Source organism: Populus trichocarpa, chromosome 5 (genome assembly GCF_000002775.5).
Source record: "Populus trichocarpa isolate Nisqually-1 chromosome 5, P.trichocarpa_v4.1, whole genome shotgun sequence".
NCBI lineage: Eukaryota > Viridiplantae > Streptophyta > Magnoliopsida > Malpighiales > Salicaceae > Populus > Populus trichocarpa.
The window spans coordinates 23,814,424-23,834,038 of NC_037289.2; the positions used below are offsets into that span (position 1 = coordinate 23,814,424).

The following is a 19,615-nucleotide window of genomic DNA, read 5'->3' on the forward strand; positions in this document are numbered from 1 at the left end:
TCAACCATTACAAAAGGTTATTAAAAAAAACCAAAATACAATAAATAAAAACAGCCATATTAAACTCAAACCAACTTTGACAAATTGATTCGAGACTCTCGGTCAATTCAAAGCCTAACTTGTTTAAAGTTTAAGAGTGAGATTCCTGATATATTCAAGGATTAAAAGTGAAATTTGACTCGTGCAATAATAACTAAATAAAAAGAAATGGAAGAATTATATGTATCTCAAAAAAAAAAAAAAAGGGAAACACTCTTTGAAAAAAAAAACCTTTTCTTTGCCTGTTGAGATGACTCTGATTTGAATGCTAGCTACTAATTTAAGCTTTTATAGGACACAAAACACGGATCTAGTTTTTGCAGACAGGATTTCGGTAGGGTAGAGATTAGACGACCTTCCTATTAGCAGCTATGTGAGGTGAAATTTGAAGATCATTAACCTACACATTGACATCAAAAGTAGCTATGAAAATAAGCAAGGATTAATTATTACACCTTTATTTTTTGTTTCATCATTCTGGGCTGGCCAAGCACCATGGCTCATTCCATTCCATGTCGCTCCACCTTTCTGCAAGTCACAATTGCACTTACCGTATGTATTTGATATTTATTTGATATTGTTATAATTTTTAAGTTTTGATTAGAAAAATAAGTTTAAAAAATTATAAATTTATGTTTTTTTTAATTTAAATCTTTACCAAGTTTTACAAATTCTTATCATAACCAAATAACTTTTAAAGTTATAAACATATAAAAACATCTCTAATCACAAAAACAAACAGAACCAAAACCTAGAGTATTATCATAAAAAAAAAAATGAAAGAGAAAAGGAAATGGATATTGCTTCATTAACAAAAAAAAAAAAAAAACAAAAACATAAATAAATATAAAAAAAAAAAAAAAAAAAAAGAAAAAAGAAAGGAATGATTCGTAAAGTAAAAAAAAAAAAAAAAAAAGGAAAATAAAAGGGGGTGAGTGGTGAATTCAAGATGCTCGTGTAGCTCACGCTTCTCCAAGGTTAGTTGGACAACATATTCATGTCCTAAGGTGCCAGAAATGCATAAAACAAGTGGGATCCATAGAAATTCCAGAGCTAGCAAATGCCATGTTATGTATCATTAAATTATTTCATAAAAAATACATGTAACCAGCCTTACCTAAATCATATAAAGGAAGTTAAATGTATCGTGTAAAGTCATCATGTGGGCAAAGGCATGGAGATAAATGGGTTTGTTTTTGACTCCTAATGGGAACTAATACCTAAAATATCTCACAAAACCAAACAATTTGAATACACGAGGGTTCGAGTTCTTATCTTGTTTGGGTTTTATAATAGTTCTAGGTCTTTATATATATATTTCCCATTTTTTATTTGTTTCCAGATCAGTTTTTTGTTTTTTAATTAATCATAGACGTTTTCTTTTACTCAGATTTTGGTTTTTTTTTTTTGTAATTAATGTATGTAGGCCCCATTTGTTTGCTGGAAAGTAATTTTTTTTAAAAAAGTGAATTCCGGGAAAATGAATTCCGGAAAAGTATTTTTCGATGTTTGGTAGTGTAATGGAAAATAAGTTGGAAAACACTTTCCAGTGTTTGGTTATGTCATGGAAAATGAGCTGGAAAATAACTTATTAATGTTTTATTTTTCTCAAGTTTATTAAAATAATGAAGAACAAATCTTACAAATTAAAAAGTTGAATGAGAATGAAATTGAAAAAAAATATAATTTCATAAATTATCTAAAATAAAATAAATAATAATCAAAATAATAGAGATCAAATCTAAAAAATTAAAAAAAATGAAAGATTAAGAAATTAAAATAATAATAATTATCATTTCATAAATTATTTCAAATAAAATAAGTAACAATCAAAAGAATGAGGACCAAATTTGATAGATAAAAAATTTCAATAAAAAAATGATAAGGAAAAAGCAAATAGCAATTATAAAAATAAGGACCAAAATTAATATAAAAATTAAATTTTAAGAGATGAAATTGAAAAATAAATATTCAAAACAAATTATATACAACAATCAAAAGTTTGAAGATCAAATTTGATATAATCAGCAAATAATGACATTTCTAAATTTTTCACAACTTCCGAAAAGTGTTTTCCGCCCAAATTTTCCAGGAAAACACTTTCCTGAAAACCAAGCCAAATTTTCCTTTGACTGGAAAGTGTTTTCCGTTGACCAACTTTTCTAATGGCAAACAAACACAGGAAATTTTGGAAAGTGGTTTCCCGGAAACCACTTTCCAGAAAATAAACACAACCAAAAGGAAAAACACTTTCCTGAAAACCAAACCAAATTTTTCTTTGACCGGAAAGTGTTTTCCGTTAACCAACTTTCTTAATGGCAAACAAACACATGAAAGTTTGGAAAGTGATTTCCCGGAAACTACTTTTCAGAAAGCAAACATGGCCGTAGTGTTATTTATGGACATGTTAGACTTAACAAATATTAAAACCTTTTACTACAAAAATGATAATAATATTAAAACCATGTCAGTCAATATATAGGAGAATAGACTTTGATTAACTCTAGTTTTTTTAAAATAAATTAATGATTTAATAGTTTTGTTTTGATCGGATTAGGGTTTTGATTGGGTTAGGTTACTAAACTAATCAATTTTTTTTTTTAACTTGGATTGATCCATCACTCAGGCTGGTTGGGTTCATACCAACTTATTAAGCTGGTTCGAGTTTTAAAACAATGGACTCAAGTCTAAGACCTACCTCTCTTGTTTTTTTAAGGAATACAACTAAATTAGCTTTAAAGGTGTGTGGTACTGTGATTCAACCATATTTTTAATATGTTTTTAGCTTTAAATTAATATATTTTATATTTTTAAACTATTTTAATATGTTTATATAAAAAAATAAAATTTTAATATATTTTTAAATAAATTAAAATATATATATATATATATTTATACACACACACACTACGAAACGTGCAATCTATTTGAATCCTGACTCTCGAGGTAGCGCGTTATTCACTGCAAGAATAATATAGATTAATGTGGTTTTAAGAAAAAGAAAGAATAGTATTGGTTAGTGGTTAATTCGATGACATCGGGAGATAAATCGGCAGGGAGCCGCTGAAGAATGTTCTGTTGTTCAAACCCACAAATAAGATATTCTCTAGATCAGAGGTTGATCAAGTCCTCTTAGAAGGCTATTAGAATCCCAAGTCAAAATTGATTATTTCAGTCAACGATTCTCATTGTCGACATAACCATTACGCAACTTCTTTTCCCCCCAGCTCATATCATATTCAAAACTCAACGCTGCAAGGATGTTCAGTCAAGCTTCAACTCATTGACAATAGGGTCATTACAGCCTCTTTTTATTTGATTATGCCTTACTTGATGTATCTAATTTGACATGCAAGTTGGAAATAGACATTGAGTGAAGGTGCACATCCCACTCATTAGCCCTAAGTTCCAAACCATCTGGCTTGAATCTCTTATCAAAAAATTCCTCGAAATACAAAGATTTTGTTTGTTTTTATGTATTAAAAATACTTTTAAGAAAGTTTGATTTTTTATTTTTTTCTTTACTTTAAATTAATTGTTTTTGTATAATTTTAAATAATTTTGATGTCAAAAATAAATTTTAAAAAATAAAATATATATTATTTTAATATATTTTTAAATAAAAATTATTTTTTAAAAAAATTTGGTCATGTTAATTGTCGAGCCCAACAGAGAAAAAGGCACGATTCTCCTAATCATTTTGATCGTTTCACTTGATCTCAATTCCAAACCTCACATCATCATTGTTTTTCGTTTCCAGAAACTAGTTGATTGTCCATGCCTCGTTGACCCTCGTTACAATTCTCCAAGAGCATAAGAAGAGGAAAAGGCCTGATTTTGAACGAGTATGAAGCTCACTCGCCAAACTAGACTGCGGCCCAATTCCAATCCCAACTCCAGCTCGTTCTCAAATCCACCGGTTCCTCGATTGGATCCTCGAAGAGATGACGAGGTTATTGTGACTTTTCAAATAATATTTTTACAAAAAAAAGGTTTTAAATTTTTTAAAAACACGATTTACTTCTGTTATCAAACAGTCTCTTAAAAAACCCTAATTAATAGACCACTATGTTGATACCAACAACATTGTAGACCCAATGAACCTTCTGATGGCCCAAAACTCTTTAGATGACGTGCGTGTCCTGTATCTACAATAACCTTTAAAAGGCCACGTATTTTTTTCAAATTAACCAATCAAACTCAAATGACCCAATAAATCAACTCATAACCCAGCGAAGCATAGAAAATCAGCTAACACCAACACATAACATGACATTTTTACACCAGCGAAATCCGTGTTACCGACCATTTCGCCACAAAATTATTACAAATTGGTTATATGCTTTTATTCGTCCAGAAACATTAGTCAAGAGTCGAGCGCATGCGCATCAAGATAAGTCTAAAGGGCGAGTAGGCTGGGGGCAGATTGTGGAGGATTGGTGAGCATGTGAACAACTTCCCTCATGGTGGGCCTGGCTGAGCTCTCATCTTTAACACACAGCATAGCTATCTTAAACAAGTGAATGACACCTGCAAGTGGGTACCCACTAAGCCTGGGGTCCACAACTGCCAAGACTGTAGCTGCATCAGATGGCTGAGAGAGTTCTGATGTGGTCTTCCTGACCCACCTCACGATGTCCACCCCATCTCCAAACTCCCCGACTGGCTTTCTCCCTGCTATCAGCTCCAGCAGCACAACACCAAAACTGTAAACATCACTCTTTTCGTCCACTTTCAGTGTGTATGCGTACTCTGTAGCACATCAGACCAATCAGAGATGTTAGTAAAGGAGCCTTTACTCCAAATCTTAGGTAGTTGCATTGAATTCAAAAGGCTTGTCTAAAAGCTGTGACTATTGTAAATGAACATAAACAATTGTGTTCAATCTTACTGAATCTTTTCTCTAATGACCTACAGAAAAAATCTCAACTGTTGGATCTACAGGCTCATATGCAATGGTGTCAAAACATGCATAATAAGCTAATAAAGTAAGAGAATTAGTAATTTAATTATGAACATCACAGACCTGGAGCAATGTAACCATAGGAGCCAGCAACGGAGGACATGCACTCTGATGAGCCTGCATCTTGTAAGAACTTAGCGAGACCAAAATCAGCAACATGAGCCTCAAAATCGGAATCAAGTAATATGTTATTGGACTTAACATCCCTATGTATAATCAAAGGCGAGCAATCGTGGTGAAGATAACAGAGTCCCTTAGCAGCCTCCACAGCAATTCTGTATCTAGTCTCCCACTGCAAATGGCCTCCCTTTGAACCATGCAAAAGCTCCCCTAAGCTTCCATTAGGCATGTATTCATACAATAGCAAGTTGGTATCCTTATTCGATACGTACCCCAACAGCCTTACAATATTTCGGTGCCTGATTCTTCCAAGAGTTTGAATCTCAGCCGAGAAGCCATGATCACTTCTTCCGCTGCCTCGACCAACAAGTCGTTTGATAGCTACATGATCAACACCCTCTGGCATTGACCCACGGTAGACAATACCAGCACCACCTTTGCCTATAATGTTTTCCTCTTTCAAGCACTCAAGCACGTCCTCTGCCTTGAAGTCGAGCCTTTGGAATGCAGTGAGCTTCCAGGCCCGTGATTTCTGCAGCCTCTTCTTTCTCAATCTGTAAACCGTCACAACTATTAACAGCAAAACAGTGACGAGTGCAATGACAGTGATTATTAGCTTTGAAGTACTAAAAGACCCCCCCCTATGGCCATGATCACCGAAGGAGCAAGTATTATTTCTCGCTGCACAGAGATTTGGATTTCCGAGAAATGAACTGTCATTGAACGCCAGGAATTGGCCGGCAGAAGGGATCCTGCCAAATAAATTGTTGTATGAGAGATTAAGGGATGTAAGGCTTCTCATGTATCCAATTTCACCTGGTAGTTGACCAGTGAGTTGATTTCGAGAGAGATCAAGAAAGCTCAAATCGTTCAGTTTGGCAATCTTCTTAGGAATCTCCCCACTGAGGCTGTTTTGACTGAAATCAACGGATGTAAGTGATGTGCAGTGGGAAATCGAAGCTGGGATTTCACCTCTGATGTTGTTAGCACGGATGTTGATCTTGGTGAGGGACTTCAGTCCCCAGATTTCTTCAGGAATTTCACCAGAAAGTCTGTTCGTGTCCAGTGACAGAGTCTGCAAGTTCTTCAGATTCCCAATAGCAGGCGGGATTTTACCTGTGATCCGATTGTTAGAAACTGATAAAAGGCCTAGTGCATCTCCTGAAATCTCTGGTGGAAGCTCGCCAGAGAAAAGGTTATTGCTCAACTCAACAAGTGTCGCCAAAGGCAAATTAAATATCCCAGCAGGGATAGTTCCTGAAAACATATTATTCATTATTCGGATTTTGAGCAAGGACTTGCACTGGCCAATTTCATCAGGAAGCGATCCAAGGAAGAAATTGTTCATGAGAATCAACGTCGTCAATTTCCCTCCTTTGCATAAATCCCGCGGGACCAATCCAGTTAAGTGATTAATAGACACATCCAGCATCATCAGCTTCCCATTCCGGCCAAGATTTTGAGGAAGCTCAAAAGTGAAGTTGTTGCCCCAAACCTGAAGCACCTCAAGGTTCGGAAAATCACCAAAAAATTCTGGGATTGGACCGTGCAGCTTGTTTTGAAAGAGATTGATCAGTTCTATGTTTTTCAAATCTGAAAAACTCTCTGGTATCTCCCCAGTGAGGTTGTTTATCGAAAGATCCAGTGATTTCAAGCTAATTAGACCAGATAATTCAGGAGGGATATGGCCAGTGAGATTATTGACTTGAAGAAACAACGAATGCAGATGGGTTAATTGACTTAAAGCGGAAGGAATCTCACCGTCAAGGTTACAGGAAGCCATGTCAAGAAGTTCAAGATTACTTAATGACCCAAATTCAGGTGGAATACTCCCCTCATAACGGTTAAAGTACCCAACGCACAAGCTCTTAAGATTCTTCAACCTGGACAAGCTTGAAGGTACTTTGCCTGAAAGCGCATTACCATTCAAGCCCAAGTACTCCAAGCTCAAAATCTCCGAGTACTCCTCCGGTATTGTACCAGAAAAGAAATTCCCTCCAAGATGAACATGCTTGAGATTTTTCAGCTTTACAATTTCAGTTGGCAATGCACCCGTAAAATTATTGTTGTAAACATCAAGAACCTCAAGCAGTGCCATGCCAAGAGTGATTTTTCCGGGGAAATTCCCAGCAATAACATTGTTGGAAATATTCAAAATCCTGAGAGATGTCAGCATGGCTATCTCCACTGGAAATCCCCCCGTGAGATTATTACCTGACAGAGTAAGATTCACAAGCTTGTTCAACAGCCCAATATCTGGAGGAATTGAACCAGGAAGATGTCTAAACGACACGTTTAGAGACACCACACGCGAGTCCTCATCACACGTGACTCCAGAGAAGTAACAGTGAGCTGTGGGAGATGCTGGAGAAGCCACCCAATCTTGAAGGCCAGTGCCATTATGTCCATACATGGAGGTTTTCAGCTTCAAGAGGACTTCAAGATCACTGTATCCACTGCAAGGAGCGAACAATAGTACTAGTAAAAGAAAAAAGCACAGAAATGTTCTCATTTTGTCAAGCTTTTTTTTGCCTCTTTTCTTCAGCGGAGAATGTAGCGAAGAAGGAAAGGTAGAAGTCTAGTGTATTTGGTACAATTGGCTACGTTCAATCAAACAGGGATATGGCAGGCTATAATAAGTAGAGTATGCAATCGATGACTGGCTCTGGCAGTATCAAACTTGAATCAATAAAAAAATCTAAGAAAGTTGGGGTCACAGAGTGTAGTAGAGGTTGCATGAGTTTAGTGTGCCTTGGACCCTACCACACCTGCTATCATGGCTAGGGTCCCACTTTGTACGTTTAAGATTTCACAGTAACAGTAATTTAGCTTCCATTGGTCGATTTTTTTACATGGCTCAGAAATGTAAGTCCATCTATTAACGGAGTTAGACCTTCAGCTTGTCTTCCATGGACTGACTGACTTTATAAACCAAGAAAAGGATTTTGAAATAAATTCCGTCAATTTAACAAAAAAAAAAAAAAAATAGCACGTAAATATATCTTACAGGAGCAAGATTTCGTTGAGAAATTTGAGACGTAACTCGGCCTGTGAAATACTATAATTATTCTATTCTTTTTTTATATATAATCTATAAATCGAAATTCGAAGATGGAATAATGAGAAAAATAATTATAATAATAGATTCATCAAAGTAAAATGTAAAACTAATATTCAACAACAATGCAAGACCATATTAAAAACATAGCAATAAAATCTAGAATAACTTGGTTAACTTGGTTATTCGATGTAGAACTTGAAATTCAGGTGATATAAGGCACTGATCAACTCGGACTTTACCCGATGACTTCTTTTTTTAAAAAATAGTTTTTGATCATTTAAAAAAACATAAATTAATCAATCCAGTATGTTTTTTTAAATTTAAATGACATCATTTTAATTTCAAGAAGATTTTTTTAAAAGTTAACAGGTCTATAGAGTCATCGGGTCAACTTAGATTTTTGATCAAGTTAGCCAAGTTTTTTTCTCTTTCTATTTTTTCGATCTAAATCGATCTCGGTTCCAGGTCAGCTAAGTCCCGAGCTGACCCATGATGCCATTTTGGGTTTTAAATTTTTTTATTTTTTAGTTTTAAATTAATTTTTTTATTGTTTTTAAATATTTTAAATATACTTATATTAAAAATAATAAAAATTTATTATTTTAATATATTTTTAAATAAAAAACAATTTTAATTTCAATTTCAGAAGCGATAAAATATCAAACCTCAATATTGTGGATAGTATCGTTCTCGGAAGAAACGATAATGAACAAAGGATGGGCTTTGGTGATTTTGTTGGGTCCATTGCAAAGGCTGTCTGTGTCTTTTCCCAAAACAGACAGTTTTCTCTCTGACTCCTTTTGGGTGTGAGGCAAAAGTCCACCCCTTCTGTTCTTTTCTCGCCTTACACCAATCTTGACCGTTCAGTGGTGGAGCCATGGGTTTAATGGCTTGTACTGTCCTTTCATTTTGATCATGTTTGGCAACGTAGTTGGCAGTGTTTTAAAAAATATATTTCTTTTTTATTTTAAAACTATTATATATATAGATTATTTTTGTGTGTTTATATTAAAAATAAATAAAATATATTTTTAAAAACAATTAATAATACAAATAATATCTTTATCTATTCCCTCAACAATTTATTTTATTCATTGATACGACTTACGAGTGATTTGGTTTGATTTTGATTTTATTTGAAAAAAATATTTTTTTCTTAAACACATCTAGTTTGTATAAGACTGAACAAGGATGTGATTGCCGGTTTTGTTTACGTATTTTAAATTGCATTTCAAAAGAAAAAAAACCGTAGAAGTGTATTTGTATTTTCAAATTATATTTTTAAATTTCAAATACTAAGAAGTTGTTTAATACGAAAACCAACCGCTTGATTGACCGCACAACCAACCATGTAGAATTTAGTTAGAAGTAATATAGGTAAAAGTTTGGGATCAAAAAGTTTGTTTTTTTTTTTCTCAAGTTCAAGTCTTGTAGTTACTAATATGATGATCACTTGAGGTTTATATGGTCATTAACTTCATGACTCGTGAGATTAGTCGAGGTGCGCGCAAGTTGGCTCGGATACCCACTTTAATAAAAAAAATTTAGCTAGAAGTGTATTTATTTTAAATTTAATTAAAACTAATTTACAAAAAAAATAAAAAAAAAACACTTTAAAAAACAACAACTATTATATTTTTAAATATTCTTGGAAATTTAAGTCTACAATTGCAAATAAATTTTGCTACGTTTTAAACCATTATAGCATGTTTGGTCGCACTACCACATAATCTCTACCAATCTAGTGTTGGGCTGCACTAATAATTTTTTTTTGGCCCGGATAACAATTTTTATCGTGAAAATAAATGAATCCAAGCACTAAGAAACTATTAAATAACACAGCGAAGAAATTAAGTGATATAATTTAATTGATCAGATTCTGAGTTTGTTCATTAGAAATTATCAGTTCGAGTTTCACAAACCTCAAGACCTCTAAAAATTTACATGATCGTTAATTTCAGAACCTGTAAAATTAGTTAATACGTGTACAAACTGGCACAAATATATTGGAAAGGGGTTGTATTTGAAAACGACGAGTCCAGCCGTAGACTTTGATAAATGTTAATGTATTCTTATATGCTTTGGTTCTTCAGCAAAGTGGCTTTTTGGGGCAGCTTTATACTTGAATTAAAAACACCTAAAGTGGACGTGAAATTCTTCTAACTTCTTAAGTATTACTTCGATAATTTGAGAGCCACCCAAGTTGTGCGGCGAAGACAAGCATTTATTCCTGTTTACCCAGATGCTAACGCACTTTTTTGGAGAACTTATTCATATTCTCCTTATGAAGGGATTAGTAGGAATTCTGCGTTAGACGAATATATCTAAGTGGATGGTTTTGGGAATAAAGATCTTTGCTTTAACATGCAGCAGGAGAACTATTTCGATGATTGGGGCTCTCCATATCTGGTGATAAAGGTTGAGAATCCTCTCCTTGATGCTTTCAAGTGCTTGGAGGCTACAGTTACTATGCATGGTGCCTCGTGGGAGGAGGTCTCATGTCTAATAAACTCCTCTTCAGTGTACTTCGGAGTTCATTCCATTAATGTCCCAGAGAATATCTCTGTTGTGATTTAGCCTGACCACAATTGAGTTCATGGCTTTTTTATTGACACTCCCATGTGCTTGTAAGTAGCTAGGAGCTAACCCCATTGGGTCAAAGAACCAAAAGGCATGCACAGAGCCATACCAAGAGTATGACCTTGTTATATACTAAAATTGATATAAAAAAAAAAAGAGAAAAAACATGCCTAGCCTAATAACAAATTACACTCGATAAAGTTCAGATTCTAACTTAAATAGCAAATGAAATATATAAAAAGTTTACATGGTACGAGATTCTTAAACAAAAATTAAGTAAATAGTTATCTTAAATATGATGAATGAATAATTACTTGAAGTTGAAGTTATCTTGAATAAATTGAATAGATAATTACCGCAAATTACGTTGAATAAATTGAGTGGGTAGTTACTAGAAGTTATCTTGAATTTTTTTATTTAGAGAAGAAGGCAAAGGAATTAAAGATAACAACTCAACAAAACAATAACAACAACTGCATCGTGGTTTAATCGAAGTTCCCAGGATTTTCAAAACTTGTTTACAAAGTATGCATTTAATTCTAGACTAATAAAAATAAGTAATAGAATAGTAAGTGATAATCAAGTAAACTTGTAATTATTTTTGTAATTAATAAATTTATAATTTCAATTTCATAAACCAAAAATATCGAAAAGATATTGTATTTTCTAGAAGTTTTAATTTATGGATGTAGTTAGAATATTAATTACTCCGTGAATATAAATATTTATTTTTTAAATTATTGAGTTTCTTTTACATTTAAATTGTTTTAATTATCTAGTTATTTTTTTAGTTGAAATAGTTAAAATCGATTAACTTATAACTTCAATTTTATATTGGAAATATCTTTTAAATTTAGAAAGATAAAAAACTCACATCAAACAACCTCTTCATGGAGGGCTAGCAGACCAACCAATTTTTGCAACTGACATTTAATTACATGTTGCTATAATTAGGTTCTTTCACGAATTTTTGTAACGTCTGGGTGATGTCCATTGAAGCTCACAAGCAATGCTTTCCAGCAAGACGATGTCTTCCTCAGCCGAACCAAATCTCAAAATAAACAATTAACATTTCGTTTTTGCATAACCAACAAGTTCCCTGGCTACAAAATTCCTAGCCAACTCGCTCGAGGAACTTGATGCTCCTAGCAACAAATTATTAATATGCCTTATTTATATATTATTACATAGTCTGGCTCGAGAATATCAAGACCATTGAATAAAAAAAACAAAGATATTATTGAATATTCATGTTCTAGATTGATTAAACCAAATATATTAGTTACCAGCAATGAAAAATCATATCGGAATTCATTGCAGTAAAGGAGCTACCAGGTGATTTTAGTTTAAACTAGTTTATTTATCGCTGAATTAAAAAAATTAAAATGTAGAAAATTAATATATAGATAGGAAAAATAACTTTTCAACGCACTCCACTGTAAATGTTCAACCACACAATTATTACGGTGATAGATTTTCCCTTTCATCAACTCTTCAAAGCAACTAGTTGGCAGGAGATCATATCAGGGCACTGTGAAGGTGAAGTTAGCGCCAATTAATTATAAATTAATTCATATTCATAAATTAAAAGGTTTTCCGAAACTTTTTTGTATATTACCATTGTTTGGGCCAGGCATACTCGTGCCATACTGGGAACACAGTTCAAAAATTATTTTATAAAAAAAATATAATTTTTTTTAAAAAATATTTTTTTGTATTTTAAAATCATTTTAATATGCTAATATCAAAAATAAAATTTAAAAAATTATTTTGATACATTTTCAATCATAAAAATATTTTAAAAAATAACTATTATCATAATATTAAACACTACCTCGCTTACTCACTCTAATCAATTAAAAAAAAAAACAAGAATCACCCAACTAGTAGTTAAAGGAGTGGAAAAAGGTTTTAATATTTTGATGTCAATTTTTTTTTTTAAGGGGGAGAATCTTTCAAACAAAAATTCTAAGCAAAAAGGGAATAAGTTTTACAAAAAAGGAGAGTTTTGCCGAATAACATTAGACTTGTTTAGGATACCTTATATATATATATATAAAAAAAAAAAAAATCAAAACACAAAAAAATATGGACAATAACCAAAACAATCTCATTGTCTGAAAAATGACAAGGCAATAGTCAAAACAATCCAACTATTTTGAGAAACGATTAGGTTATTTCTCAAACTGGTCTAGTTGTTTCTCAAAACAGCTAGTTCATTTCTAGAAAGAATTTAGAAACTATTAGAGTTCTTCAAAATAGTTTGACCTATTCTAAAAGGGTCTGACTAATTATGCTAACGGGTAAAAAACCGTGTCTAACAGTTAGTTTCTTTTCTAGGCATATAAACAACATTTTACCTGCCCAAAATAAGTGCAGAACCTCTAAGATAAAAATCTAAGCATACTCCCTCTAAAAAAACTTATAATATCCTTATTTCACCTGTAATCATTAAAAAACAAGGTTATGTATGGATTAAAAAAAAATTCTCACAAAGAGTCTGATTGTTATTCCAATCAACTTTACTAAAACAATATATTATGAAAAGAGTAAGTGATACTCTAAACACTTGTGTAAGTCTCTCAGAGACAAAATTATAAGTGGTTTAATACTTGTCATTCAACAAGCATTAATGAAAGGATTTATAGTTTTTAGCCCGTAAAAAGATCAAGGATAATGGTTTGATCATAAGCTCGCAAAAAGAATGGGTTTGATCTTGTACCCGTAAAAAGATTGTATAACGGTTTGGTTTCACCTGCTAAGAATACTGGTGTATGATAGTGAAACTTTTAAACAAAAATTCAAGAGATGTAGGTAGTTTACTGAACCTCTATAAATCTTAGTGCAATATCTCTAAACTCTCACTCTTTAATCACCACATTTATATTGTTTATTGTTTTTATATTTAGTTGAGTGTTTAAAATTGTATGTTATTAGATAATTGTTATTTATATTTATAGTTTTATATTGCATATCCAATTCACCTCTCTTAGATGTTTGTGTGGTATTAATCACAGAACACATCTTTTAACTCACCAATTATTTTTGACATTTGCCATAAATGTGTTTTCATTGTGCTATGAATGTTTCTTATAAGTTTTAAACTTGATAACGAGGGATCTAATTTTGGTCAAGGACATAATTCTAAATTTTGGTCAATTTCCCTCATTTGCATAAACCCCGCGGAACCAATCCTGTTGATTGATTAATAGACACATCCAGCATCATCACCTTCCCATTCCAGCCAAGATTTTTAGGAAGCTCAAACGTGAAGTTGTTTCCCCGAACCTGAAGCACCTCAAGGCTTGAAAAATCACCAAAAAGTTCTGGGTTTGGACCGTGCAGCTAGTTTTGAAATTGATTGTCCAGTTCTATTTTTTTCAAATCTGAAAAACTCCCTGGGATCTTCCGGTGAGGTTGTTGATGGAAATTTGATCTCTATTGTTTTTTATTCTTTTTATTAGTATTTTTTTTATCAAGTATTTTAAATTTATATATTTTTTATAATTTTATTTTTTAAAATTAAATTTGATTGAATTTTCAGTAAATTTTATTTTATGAGTTACGAGTTTTAGATATTAAATTAAGTCTATTTTTATAATAAAAAATTATTTTTAATCTTAGTATAAGAATAAACGAGTTTTTACTTTTTAGTTTTCAGTACAAAAGAGTAAGCTCAGGTGTCAGAAAAAAGTTAACGGAGTAATATGGTGAGATTTGCAAATTAACCTGAAGGGTGCTTCGACGTCGTGAAGTGGAAAGACAGGCGCATGATGATGTTGCAATGCCCTCTGCTCTCGTGTCAACCGATGCCAGTTGTGAATGACTTGTTAAGTTTTCCAGTGCACCAGTTTCCTCGTTATAAGTGTATATTTTGGCTATAAAATATTTTTTTATTTAAAAACATCAAAATTAATGTATTTTATATTGTTTTTAAATGAATTTGATATATTATGTTAAAAATAAAAAAATTAATATTTTAACATTTTTTAATTAAAAAATATTCTTAAAAAACATCAGATGTATACATCTGGTTAACAAATACAGACGAAATAATAAGAAAAGGAAGAAAAATCGCAGTTCAGGTAGTTACATCTTGCCCGGTAAGTTGGATAAAAAAGATTTAGTACTTGGAAGTTTGATTTGTACTTTATTTTAGGTTAAAGAGGGCAAAATATTGATTTGAGCGACAACTAATGGATGTGGTCCTGATTCCCTGACCAAACCCGATTATATTAAAAAAAAATTAGTAGTTTAATAAAAATAATTAATCTAAATTTACCTGATAACATGTAAGTTAATTCAATGATGTAAATCGTTTTACAAATCAATTTCGAACCAAGTGATAACTACGGTTGAAGTGGCTATTTACTAGTCTTAAATCCTAACGTCAGTGTCTAACGGCATCGTTAGATTCATATCTTCCTTGGAAAAAAAACAATCTAGTTCTCACCTTTTTGTTTTTCCTTGCTTCTGGACTTCTCATTTTCGAACAAAGTATAAATGTGGATAGTGTCTTTTTCGGAAGAAACGATAATGAACAATGGATGGGCTTTGGTGATTTTGCCGGGTCCGTTGCAAAGGCTGTCTGTGTCTTTTCCCAAAACAGACACTTTTCTCTCTGACTCCTTTTGGGTGCGAGCTAAAAGTCCACCCTTTCTGTTCTTTTCTCGGCTCGCACCAGTCTTGACCGTTCAGTGGTGGAGCCATGGGTTTAATGGCTTGTACTGTCCTTTCATTTTGTCTATGTTTTCTAAAAGTTTAATTATTTAAAAAAATAAATTTATATGTTAATATTAAAAATATTTTTTTAATAAATCTAAAAAAAATACTATAAAAAACATCTGATACAATCCTTTCAAACATACATCCTCAACAAATTTCATTATGCACTTGTGCAAGTAATTTAAACTTCTCGTTCAAAGTTATTATATGGGTTTAATTAGAGGTCATGAAAAATCTTTTTTTTTTTAAATACATCTATAGGAGTTTGTATAAGTCTATAAGACTTGCGCTATTTAGAATTGTATTTCAAACTTCATTTTATGAAGAAATATTATTTTTTATATTATTTTAATATATTAATGTCGAAATTAATTTATTTAAAATAATAATAAAATGTTATTTTAACATATTTTTAAATAAAAAAATATTTTAAAAATACAATTACTACCATACTTTTAAATACTCCTGGAAAAACAAGTGTTTGTTTGCCTATGAATTTTGCTGCGTTTTAAACCATGAATCGTGTGTTTGGCGGCACTACCAAATAATCTCTAACAATTTAGTTAAATGTATATTTGTTGATGACTCAGTTAAAAACCAATATAGGAAAATCATCAAGAGAGGTTTTCTCCTTGAGTAAAAACAATATTAAATTCAGGTTCGAGTCTTGTGATTATTAATATGATGACAATTAGAGGTTTACATAGTCGTTAATTTCAAGATTCATGGGATTAGTCGAGGTATACGCAAGGTAAACCGAATACCCACGTTAATAATAATAATAAAAAAACAATATTAAAACCTTGGAAAGGGCTTCTATTTGAAAAGCACGAGGGAGTCCAACCGTGGACCATGATATACGTTAATGTATTCTTATATACTTCCGTTTTTTAGCAAAGTGACTTTTTGGGATGCTTGAATTAAAAGCACCTAAAGTGGATGTGAAATTGTTCCAACTTCTCAAGTAGATTACTTGGATAATTTGAGAACCACACAAGTTGGGCGACAAAGACAAGCATTTATTCTTGTTTGCCCAGATGTTAACACGCTTGGAGAACTTATTCATATTCTCCTAATGAAGGGATTAGTGGGAGTTTCGATGAACCCTATCAAGGCTCAGGGAATTTTGAGTTAAGGGGAATGTATCTAAGTGGATGATTTGGGGAATAAAGATGTCTGCTTTTACATGCTATTTCGATGGCTGGGGCTCTCCATTGGATCTTTAACATGCAGCAGGACAACTATCTCGATGATTGGGCTCTGCATGTTTCTGGCGATAAAAGGTAGAGAATCCTCTCCGAAACGTTTTCAAGTGCTCGACGGATACAATTACCATTCATGGTGCCTCAAGGCACTAGGTCTACTTGTCTACTGAACTCCACTTCAATGTACTTTGGAGTTCATTCCATCAAATATTCCAGAGAATCTCTCTGTTGTGATTTATAACCTGACCACAAAACACATTCCTCACGGCCTCATCTTTCATGTGCTTGTAAGGAGCTAGGAGCGAACCCACTAGGTCAAATACCCATAAGGCATGCACAAAGCCATTCCAGGAGTATGACCCCTCACTACTAAGGTTTTTAGCATGGGATTTCAGCAACAGAACAATTTATTTAGCACTGGAATGCGTATATATTATTTTTTTAATATTAGCAACTGAAAATCCATTGCTGCAAAACAGATTCTTTGCTGGTATGGCAGTATCAACGGAAGCAATCCTATCGATCACCACACAATCCACCCGGATCGCCATCTCCACAGTCCACAAATTAAAAATCAACTGTTTAAGATTCATTTCATCCTCTTCTTGTCCCTCTCAAAATTACGTGGCTTTGAGTTTCCCAGGAGGAGAAAACTTAAATGTTTTCCCCTCGATTTACAGATCGTCTTTTCTTGCTTTAATTTTATTCTGTTGCTGGGATCCAAAAGATATGAACTCACAACTTTTTTCTTTACTCTTCATTGAAATCACAATCGAAGAAGAAATATATATCTATTAGCTTTTCGTGAGTTAACACTTAACAGAGTAGAAGAATAAAGGGAAGTTTCTTGAAAGTTTCTTCTTCTCCCTGCCGAGGTCCTGCTGCTAATATCCAAGTTTTCGCCCCCCCCGCCCCCCCCCCCCCCAACTTCTTCTCCATTCATGAGCTGGGGATTCTTCGTTCATGCAATTAACCAGCTAGGCAATTCTTTTGGTTGTGACTTGTTGTTAGTGTGTTTGTGTATATAGGAACAGTAAGTGGAGTTGGTTTTATACTGTCTTAGCGATGACAGCACTTCAAGAGGCAGCAGAGGCATACCTTGTGGGGTTGCACTTTTGCCCCCGATTGAATCTAGTAATTTTGTTGGCGAACCCAAAATTGTTGGGCAGCAGAGGCTTGCAGGCGTTGGTTGATAAGAATGGAGATGGGTGCTTGGAGGACTTTTGTCGTCTGATGGAGCTGCGGAGATGATCATGATTATGTGTGATAATTATATCATAATTATAGATCATGTGATGATGGTCGCTTTTTTTTAAAAAAAAAAATGATATGAATTATTGTCCGGGTGTAAAGTCTTTAACGAATTTTAGTAAAGTCTGGGTAATCTCCATTGAAGTTCACAAGCAATGCTTTCCAGCACGACGATGTCTTCCTCAACCGAGTCAAATCTCAAGATAAACAAGTAACATTCGTTTTTGCATAAACCAATAAGTTCCATGCCTACAAAACTCCTAGCCAACTCGCTCGAGGAACTTGATGCTCCTAGCAACAAATTATTAATGTGCCTTATTTATATATTATTACATGGTTTGGCTTGAGAATATCAAGACCATTGAATTTTTTTTAAAAAAAGATGCTGTTGAATCGTCCTACTCTATATTGATTAAATTAATTATATTATAGTGATATCGGAATACATTGCGCAGTAAGCATATGATAACATTCATTGTTAACTGAAGACTGCCCAATTTTTTTTAACAAGGGAAAAGAAAAAAGAACGAGGTGCCCAGATCTGTCCAATATGATGAGGGAATTTCCACTGCTTTTTAAACATATAAACTTTACAGATTTTTTAGCCTATTTGTTTGCTAGAAAATATTTTTTTAGAAAGTGAATTTTAAAAAAGTAAATTTCAAGAAAATAAATTATTTTTTAATGTTTGGTAATGCAATGAAAAATAAATTGGAAAACACTTTCCAGTGTTTGGTTATGTCATGGAAAATGAGCTGGAAAATAACTTATTAATATTTTATTTTTAAAAAGTTTATTAAAATAATAAGAAATAAATCTTACAAATTAAAAAGTTGAATGTGAATGAAATTGAAAAAAAAATATAATTTCATAAATTATCTCAAATAAAATAAATAATAATCAAAATAATAAAGATCAAATCTAAAAAATAAAAAAATTGAAAGATGAAGAAATTAAAATAATAATAATTAATATTTCATAAATTATTTCAAATAAAATAAGTAACAATCAAAAGAATGAGTACCAAATTTGATTGATAAAAATTTTTAATAAAAAAATGATAAGGGAAAAGTAAATAACAATTATAAAAATAAGGACCAAAGTTAATATAAAAATTAAATTTTAAAAGATGAAATTGAAAAATAAATATTCAAAATAAAATATATATATCAATCAAAAGTTTGAGGACCAAATTTAATACAATCAGCAAATAATATGATATTTCTAAATTTTTTACAACTTTCAGAAAGTGTTTTCCGCCCAAATTTTCTAGAAAAACACTTTTCTAGAAATCAAGTCAAATTTTCCCTTGATCGGAAAGTGTTTTTCGTTGACCAATTTTCCTAATGACAAACAAATACAGGAAAATTTAGAAAGTGATTTTCTGAAAACCACTTTTCAGGAAACAAATATGACCTAAAAAATTGATACAATATCTGTTAACTTGAAATCCCTCGTCATATTTTAGCTTGGATTTAATGTTTTTTTTTTAATTTGGATAGATGATGAGATAATAAAATTTATCTGGCTTAGAAGTTAATTTATAATTCAATTCACCTGATTAAATTTAGATAAAATCTAATTTGGTCAATTTTTTTTAATCTAAAATAGTGTAGTTTTAATTTTTATTTTAAAAAGATTATCTTAATTTTTTAAAAATAAACACCACTT

The 19,615-nt window shown here is 32.3% G+C and overlaps 1 protein-coding gene across 1 annotated transcript; it reads right to left on the minus strand.

Moving 5' to 3' along the window:
• Window positions 1–4,279: 4,279 nt before the first annotated feature.
• On the minus strand, window positions 4,280–7,769 carry LOC7493980 (receptor protein kinase CLAVATA1). The gene is made up of 2 exons (XM_002307698.4): window positions 5,066–7,769; window positions 4,280–4,791 (listed from the first exon to the last, which is right to left on the minus strand). The coding sequence occupies exons 1-2, from the start codon at window positions 7,632–7,634 to the stop codon at window positions 4,439–4,441; spliced, it is 2,922 nt and encodes a 973-aa protein (XP_002307734.2). The 5' UTR covers window positions 7,635–7,769; the 3' UTR covers window positions 4,280–4,438.
• Window positions 7,770–19,615: the final 11,846 nt, after the last annotated feature.